Raw genomic sequence first — 9,657 nt, 5'->3', positions numbered from 1 at the left:
TCCAACTCAAACAGTCTTTGCTGAGTTGAAAACCCTCTCTTTTGTTGCGAGAGTTTCCTTCTTACGTCAAGTTTCAGGCTGATTTTTGGATGAAATGTGCATCTTGAATGAATTTTAACACAAGTTTTTAATAAAGGAAGTCAAGAGGAAAGAGGTGTTGAGGACTCACGTTGAGCTCTGACGCTTCCTGTTTTTTTCCACATCCCCAGAGAACCCTCTGTAATTTAATCTGGGTCCAGCTGTGTCGAAATTAATCCATTAGACTTAATTAGAGAAGCCTCACAGATGATGTGAAAATGAAAAGAGTGCACAAAGTTTCCCGTCAGAGGTTATTGTAGGAGAGGAAAAATCTTTAACTGTGTTGTGTATACTCGCACTTAACTAGACTAGTGACTTTAAAAAGAAATATAACAGGTTTTTAAAAATATTGACTATTTATCTAAGAAAAGGCAAATCAAATAGAGTACACAGGCAAGATCTCAATGAAAAGTGCGAGACGTGTGTGTGTGTGTGTAGCATTGGTAAAAGCAGCCATCCACATTCTAAACAGGCCTGTAACCAATTTTCTGGTCAATGGACAACGAGCAGTTTGTGCGCCCTGCCACTTCTCTTTCCCGAGGACCGTCTCCCCCAAACCGGCTGTGTGGTTTGGATAAAAGCTCCGCGCCGACTTAGCAAAGCCGCCTTGGTTGTATAATAATTCCACCCACTCCGAAATCCGGCTTTACAATTATCTATTAATGCGTACGGTCCGTACGCCAAACGTAATGCCGACGTGTTCATCTTGCATGTGTTCCGAGATTAACCCGGATCTCACACACACACACACACACACACACACACACACACACACACACACACACACACACACACACACACACACACACACACACACACACACACACACACACACACACACACACACACACACACACACACACACACACACACACACACACACGTATGCTCAGATGCACACATGCACGTAATCTGACAAGCATTCACAAACACAAAGCTCACTGTTGCGACAGAATGGTGCGATGGCCGCTCGCCTCCACGCAGGAGCAACGAGGTTAAGAAAGACAACAAGGAAATGGGTTGTGTATGCACTGTACACATTGTACTTTATTGTTCACTCTCCCGTTGCCGTGACACTGACAGATAAGGCCTGACTGCTTACTAAGGCGAGGACAGAAAAGTAGACTAGAACAGACAAGGCTACTGCGAGAGGACAACGTGGCTGCGTCTCAATCAACAAGTGTCTACAAGTCATTCGATTCTGCTGTTTACCAACCTTGAAGTCATTTCATAGAGTGTGTGGAGGACTGTGGGTGCAACCAGGTTGGTAATTATATCAAGAGAAGTGGTGTTCAGCTGAATGTCCCTCAGGGAACTCTTTTTTTAAAAATTGTGGGTATATTGTGCATTCTTAGACTACCTGAGATCTTAAAGCTGCTCTGCTAGAGAATAAGAGTAGCTCCAGAGTTGAAAGCATGAAGAGGTCCCGTGAACGAAAGTTCAATGTTAAAACCGTCAAACAGCAAGAAGCAGTTCATTCAGTTTTTTTACTCGATCTACTGCAACACACAATAACTCCGATCTGCCATATTAAATGTACTTTTTCTTGGGTAGCAGTAATGCGTGAAGGCATTGTAGGGGTTTTATTTAGCTGGGAATGGTAAAATTGGTTTGGTTTTAGTCAGTTTACGCTACTTTTCAAGAGATTCCAGAGTAATTTTGAGAAGTAAAGAGAAGAACACCCTCTTTATCTAATTTTTTTTCAAATCTTAGTTTTATTGGTCATCATAAACAATGTTTTCTTTTTAAATTGGCGTACATGTTAATATAAAGGTATTTTCTGTTTGCATGTCTGAAATACTTTTTCTTTTTCCATGTTTTAAACGAGCTGTATCACTCCATAGGATTTCGTTTTTGTTTTTAATCGAGTCAATATAGTTTGGTGGTCTATAATTACTATAATTATTGCTGCTTTTCTTGTTTTCTGATCAAAACGTACTAGTTTGAGTATTATTGTTGTTGTGAGACATGTGATTTTAAACCGTACACATGATTCTTATTATTATAATTTTTTTCTCTTAATAGTTTGCTGAGAAAAGATGCCATTAAACCCACACATTCAAGCTTTCCTGCAAGTGACCAAAAATGCACTTGTAATGTGTTGAGAGTTACCAGTGTTGGCCTGTATCGTAATTTTTATTTAATAATAGGGACTAAATATCAGCAGAGATTGATCAATCTTTGAGATTACATGCAGACCCATTTCTCCAAAACAGAAAGATGTCAATGCATCAAATATTTCTCCGATAGAGTTTTAACGGCAGCTCACCACAGCACATTAGGCCTCTAAGAAGCCTGATAAAAACTTCGATTTGACGGCAACCTTGTGAGTGTTTCCTGACGACGTGTTTACCGGCGGCTGGATCGCTTGCGAGGGGTCGTTTCTGTGCAGGAGTAACAACTTAATTAAAACCCACAAGCCCTGTTTGTTCCCCTCCCCTCGGCAAACGGTGCAACACTGCGGGCCGACCCTCCGATTCAAGATTGCCAGAGCCGTACTAACACAACGGCTCCTCGTTTTAAGCGTAGTCTGCCGTGACTCTTGGGTGAAGCCATGCATATGAACGAGCCTCCGTTTTACACACACACTCGACGCTCAGCGGCCCTTCTTCTCACACTCCAACCAGCAGCTTTTCTTCAAGTGTTGTCATTTCTTTCCCCAAACATTCATTGGCAACATTACATTGCGTTAAATCTCACTGCGACACGTCCGCTAAACAAAGACAGACTCAGTTGTGCAGTTCGACCTCTGATGGAGCAGGAAGTTTCCGAAAGCAACTCATAGACGGCGTCTGTTCTTAAAAACACTTAACACTATATCGGCGTACACATTAGACATGAAGCTGAAGACAATTTGATATGTGGAAACACTTTTTTTGGGGGGGGAGGCGATAATTTACGCTTATATATAACATTTCTCCAACAGAGACTGTCCAAAAATGATCAGGCAGAGAAAAATACTCATTTTTTAAAGTTTGATTCCTCACTGTTATGCTAAGATGAAAGTAAAAAAAAAAAAAAACATTTTATTGTGTTAAATAATGTTTATAAGCCACAAAGTAAATCTTTTTTTTTTGTTTTAAACTATTTTCCCATTTCAATTGTTTGTAACAATGTGTCAAATAAAAGAACTGAGATATGACTGAATTTGAAGGAAACAAAGTAGATAAATTATTATATAACCACCTATTAAATGTGTTGCTTTAAGTCAAACTGAGACTTTCATGTTGTGCTGTTATAGTTCTGAAGGCCGATCTTAAAGAAGGCCCATTTCAAAGTTTGGTTCTCCTATAGGCTTGTTTGCCCGAAACCTGGACATTTTAGGTCCAGTACTGTTACAAGTAATATTAATGTTGGGATGAGTGTATATTTTATTCAGAGATATTAGAGAGGATGTTGCTAATGAAAAAATCTGAGGAAAAGGTCAAAAGAAAATATCAGTAACTACCAAGGAGAAAAAATAAAAAAAGAGTTCTGCCCAGTAACTTTTGCACAGTCCCTATATTGTCATTTTTTTGACCTGTATATAAAATTTTAAACCTATTTTGGATCATTACTGCATCTCTGGTGGCATTAAGATGTGGTACAGCCTCTGCAGATTATTATAAAAAACACGATAATATAATATTGCAGGAGTAGGGATAAAGAATGCCCTTTGCTTGGTGGTCCATGTCACCGATTGTGAAACATTGTTTTCGTTTCAAGTGTAAATGGCACCGTGATGCTGACATATGAGCTGTAAAAAAAAAAAAAAAAAAAAAAAGTCTTTAAATTTACCACCTCGTCGCTGTTCTGCACACACCCATCCCCCACCCTGGAGCAGGAAAGCAGCTACAAAACACTGTAGGCACTGTGACCATGATACACTTTCACTACAAATCTCAAGAGTGTTTAAAAAAAAAAAAAAAGGAAAAAAAAAGAAAAAACAAAAAGTGGAAAAACGCCCCCATGCTCTCAGTGTGTTGGAGAGAGCAAATCAGGGTAGTCCATGTGCAGTTTCCAGAGAGCACTTTGATCTCTCAGTGAGGTAAGAGGTGCTGTGTGATTGGGTCCACCGTTCAGCAGCCTCGAGTGGCTCATCTATCCTCTACTCAGCCGGGCAACACTGAAACATTTACATATCCTCCCCTCCAGGGACCTGCGACGCAACTGCTTTTCCATCTCGTTCATTGTTTCTCGGCCGTTGCCTTGTCCGGAACAATTCGGAGGACGATTAGACGCTCCTGAACGTCCTCACGCACCACGAGGCGAGATCCTCCTTTCATAGGTCTCCGCTCTGGGGCTCGGGCCTGGCCTCCTGCGTGCGGCTGCGGCCCAGCCTGGGGAAGCGGGAGGACGTTTTGGATCGAGGGGTCTTGGCGCCGCTGTCGTTGGCTTGGGGCGTGTCTCTAGATGAGAGGGAAAGACAAGAGTTGTAGACTTTAAACGAACATCTGCTGAAATGTATTACAGAGTTTACGATTCAGACACGCCGCTGACGCAGCATCTGGTGGCCTAATCGTTTCCTTTCTGCCACGGGACGTTTTTCCTCGGTAAACTACACATTAGTCAAAACAGCAAATGAAGACTTCATGAGCGAAATATGCCGAATCACACATCCCACATCTAATTGGACTTAGCAAAATGGGAGTTTCTTTAAATGACTGCTTGCTTGCTATTAGTTCCAGTTTCTACATCTGTCAAGTTTCTCTTTTCGGTTTGAAATGATGATGGAATGATTTTTAGATTCAGAGGTCGGTATGTAACATATGGATGCCACTGTTTCTTTAACTGGAAAACAGACCCCTTTGGTAGAAAGAGTCTAATGCTTCAAATGCTCCTCTTACAACGGTTCAGTTTTCAATTACTTTGAGGGAAATGACACTGGCCACTTGATGACATCACTGCCTTTGTTACCGTGACGACGGGCCCTACAACATGTGAACCGCTGATCTCTGAGTGTCATCCCATAATGACGGGGATGAATGAGAGACTCTCGTCAAAAGGAAGAAATGAAAGGCGGGGACACAAAAGGCCCGAGGGTAAATGCTTTCCGCCCGTCTGAAACTGTGTGTTCCTCCGCTCTGCTTTCATTCACACGTCAGCGACGTCTCACCTGCTGCCCGAGAGGAAGCAGCGACTGTGTGATTGAATCGCAGAGTTCAATTCATTCTCTGATGAAGGGATTTTCAGTACGTATTTAAAACAACTGTAAAGATGATTTTTCTTCAAAACAACCGTTGTTGATGTTGCCTGCTTCCTGAGCTGAGGCCCCGTTCAAATCACAACATTTTGAAGTGAAAATCCAATCTGTATATTAAAATCTGATAAACAAAAGCAAGCTGTGGTAGACAATGCAGATCTTTTAAGCACCGAATGAAGCAGAGTTCAGTGAGAGCTGGAGAAACATTGTGGAGACACACAGGCAGCGCAGACCAGCGAGCACGAACCAAGATTCAAACTCATGTATGAAAAATGCCTTCCTGCTACATGTCTTGTGTTATAACTGTCAACACTCGATGGTGTGACAAGCCAATCCGAGTGCCTCCTCAACTTCATTAATACGACGAAAATGATTCCTTTTCCCCTGGCAAAAAAATATACATTTAGCTCAAGTGCCATTTATTAACATATCATCTCTTCACCAGCCAGGTTCAATCACAAGCAGTCACACTCCACTGGGAATTTGACCAGGGCTGTCCAAACAGTGATGCAATGGGGCGTTAGATCAGCAAAAATTGCACTAAAATTGAGGGCAGCGTGAAGAGTTGAAACTGCAAGCTGTCTCATTTATTCATATCAAACTGGGAAAAGTAGCTAAATGTGGGAAATTAATTAGGCTTATAGATTCTTCTCTGGCTCTCAGCATGTGTTTGTCCCCCATTTGGACATGATATTGATTTGTGCAGGATAATAACATTTCCAGGCACTGTTGGAATATTGGTAATTTGAATGTGGCGGAGCCTCATTAGAGTAAACGGGTACACAAACACAAGTGCACATCAAAATGATTGTCAAACAGCGGGTTGGGTGTAGTAAATACTACCGTCTGGATAATAGGCCTTCTCTCGAGGTTTACTCACTCGCACACGAACATGAGACCTCACCGCTGATGAATTGTGTCGGGTCCCGCCTCGAACCGCTCTCCACAATGAGACGGAGGTCTACCGCACTCTTTCTTTGGGCGATGCAGCAGGTCAAGAAAGCACAGAGCTCAAGCCGGAGTGTGTGAACTCTGTTCTGAGCAAACCATAAAAAGCGAGGGTCAAGCTGCATAATAAGTGGTGGGAAACCTAGAGAGAGGTGTAACCGTACCACGGGAAGGACAGCAGCTGTTTGTTTTGTGGTTTGAAAGACGAAATGCTAAACTTTTATTATTTAAGAGTTGCTCCTTGAGGCAATGCTTTTAAAAACAAAAATATGAGGGAGAATAGCATCAATCAGAGCTTACTACTTGGTGAGAGACATGGTGTGTGTACGTAGAGTTAATAACTGCGTTGGATGCTCTCCTTTACTTGATGGGGGACAAGTCGGCAGAAGATTGGGGGTTAAAAAGGAGCAACATTTTCCACACAACGGGATGTACTGAACAGAGTTTTGTTTTACATCCGAGCCGAAAAAGATTCGCTTTGCTTTTCAATATTTAACATTTATGGCAATTTCACATCACTCATCGGTGGAAACAGCTTTCACAATTGAGTTTTTTGCATTATGCTGGACTTTTTACATATATATCAAAAATATGAAGTAAAATATTTCAACCTCCACAGGAACATAAACTACAGTGTACTCACTCCATATAAGACTCATTTTCTGCCTATTTCCTCTGGGAGCACTTATTTGATCCCCTTCTGAGCACAAAGTGATATCCACTCTTATTTTAAATTATCATCCTGTAAAAGATCACAGGGACGCCTGGTGTCAGCACTTTTGTCAAAGTTATGCTACCCAGAATCAAAGCAGTGGAAACACTCTTTCTGCCAACTCTCATCAGTCTGAGAGTCCAATGATGACAAATGATAACCACTGGAGGATTAGCTGTGTTATGGCTTTTGAATTACTCGAGGAACTACTTTTGGCAGCACAGCAGGAGTATTGTCACAGAGGATTACATAATAATTCGTTTCAGTGTTGCGACTACCCCTGATTTCCATCTGGTGTTGAGGTCACTGCAGTTGTGGTAATGACTTTCCAGATCTGGCTGGCCTCTGAGCATTGTGTGTCCCAGGAGGACCTCTCACATGTTCAGCCCCTACCGGCATTTCTCCCACTCTCTCCTACTGCTACTCTCCCACCATCCTTCTCCATTTAGAGCACTTTATCTCTCACATCATACTGCAAGGGGTCATCTTCTTGTGCTCAACATCACACCTTGTGATCGAGACATTTCACTAAAACCTGCAAAATAGTAACAATTGATAGGCATCATGTTAATCAAATCACCTTCTTCATTGCTTGAGTCAATCCCAGCTATCTATGGAGAAAAAGCCAGGTAGTTACGGGTACATCGTGGCTAGGTCACAGGGTAATGGCACACTTATTCAGGACATAACATAACATAACATAACATAACATAACATAACATAACATAACATAACATAACATAACATAACATAACATAACATAACATAACATAACATAACATAACATAACATAACATAACATAACATAACATAACATAACATAACATAACATAACATAACATAACATAACATAACAAAACAATCAAAACATTAGGCTCTTGGGCCACAAGAGGCTCTAATGCAGTCAACCCCCCCGGCAAAAGGTAAGAATTTCAAAGAAAACATGGAATTTAAAAAGATTCGTATGGGTAGCAGACACTACATGACATCCATCCAGAGCGGAGATATCAGTGATGCTGCCATGAAAGACAGCAAACCAGCATTAGCCTCAAAGCCGTGCTGTCAAGGTCAGTAATCATGCATAATGGAACAGATATAGGATCTTTTTTCCTTCTTAGACATTTCACTGTGTCTTGCACAAGAAGGTTTTATTAAAATTGGCTTCATGGTTAGATTGTAGTCTTTTTCAATTGCAATTGTTTAATTTTCTAAAAATAAACATTTTCATCTTGTACAGCAAATAAAAACCTCTCATTTAAATTTAAAGGTTGCTATGTGGTACTATTTTAACAGTCAAGTCCACTCAAGATGAAATTTGGCCTTATCTGCCTCCACCCCATAAGCTCACCACAGGTTTGATCGTACCAAATGTGCAGGCACTCATGGAGTCTAGAAAAAGCCCACAGTGGTAAAGTCACTACTAAAGAGCCTCGGAGCAATGCCGTCAAGGACCTCTGTGCCTTTACGCACGAGAGGGGAGTATTTCGATATGCAAATCTGGGATGAACTGATGTCGCCGCAATTTTACCGAGTCATGCAAATTAAAATGCCATCCTGTGTGGCATAACAACACTTCTGCACAATATTAACCAAAGCAGACGTATATACAAGTCCTCAACCTGTGGCATGATATGAAGCTCAAGAAGCTGTTGAATAGTCTTTTTTTAATTCATTTACACCAACAAACCTCAGTAATGTGTTTTTGGTGCTGATCTGGGTTGGGCGATGGAGATTAGACCTGTGGGCCACCGCCAGCCCAGCAGAGTGTTCGATTTAGTCCTTGGAGTACAAAAACCAAAGCAGACATTAAATCAAACATTTGAATAGTGGCACCGTAATTTCGTAACGAAAGCCGCCACTTTTTTCACACACTTTGAACCCTGCGGCTCAATCAATGACATGGCTAATTTATGGAGTTAACGAGATTCATGCAGCCAATTGCTCATTTTAGTCTGAAAAGAATTTCAAGTTGCAGAAATTTGGTGGAGCATCTGGTTAAGTCTTGACTTTGAGTTCGGGGGACCTGGGTTTGAATCTCAGTTTGGGCAGGAAGACCATCTGGTATCAAATCTAGCAAATCAAACCACGAGTTTGACATTTTTGGTTTCGACCCACCAATCTGGCCAATTAGCTTTTCATGCAAGCAAGTAAAAGTGAATGTTGTTTTGCATGGGGAACTTGTTACATGTAGAAGAGCAAACTTTTTGGCAACTTTGATCATTGTGAAGGAAAGATTTCATCCACTTTAAGAGAAACTGGTTATTCTGAGCACAAGAGCATATGTGAATTTTGAATGGATAATTCAATGTTGTTTTCAGTATTTTTAACCAAAATAGATTCATTTTTTAATTAAATGTATTTATTTTCTTTGAACATGGTTAAATAATTTGTATCATCCACCACCACTCATGTGAATCATCTTACAGAAAAAGGTCAACAATTTGATTCATTGAAACATATATAAGAACTTATGCACCCTGACGATGTATATGAAGACATTTTCAACTGTGAATAACAATGTTTGTACATTTAAAGAGCGGCACAAACTAATGTAATCAAGTTCCACTTAGACTGCTGGTTTGATGCTGTAATATTTCACATTATTTGTTCAATAGAAAGGGCTCTATTTCAGGTTGGAGATATGAGAAAGAGATATTATTAAGCCTCTCCGGGGAAGACTAAATAATGAGCAGTGAGTGTTTTGGAGGTTTAGACAAGTTTAATCTTAGTCTGCCTG

The 9,657-nt window shown here is 40.8% G+C and overlaps 1 protein-coding gene across 1 annotated transcript in view; it reads right to left on the bottom strand.

Annotated features, from left to right (window-relative positions):
* Positions 1 to 4,061: 4,061 nt before the first annotated feature.
* The window catches only part of snx29 (sorting nexin 29), a 139,048-nt gene continuing 133,452 nt past the window's right edge, over positions 4,062 to 9,657 (bottom strand). Inside the window, exon 21 of the mRNA XM_080516901.1 lies at positions 4,062 to 4,466. Coding sequence (XP_080373027.1) covers positions 4,340 to 4,466 — 127 coding nt within the window. The 3' untranslated portion in view covers positions 4,062 to 4,339. The remainder of the gene's footprint in view (positions 4,467 to 9,657) is intronic.

This window comes from Blennius ocellaris (genome assembly GCF_963422515.1).
Source record: "Blennius ocellaris genome assembly, chromosome: 21".
NCBI classification, from domain to species: Eukaryota; Metazoa; Chordata; class Actinopteri; order Blenniiformes; family Blenniidae; genus Blennius; species Blennius ocellaris.
This window is presented reverse-complemented; position numbering and strand designations above follow the sequence as displayed.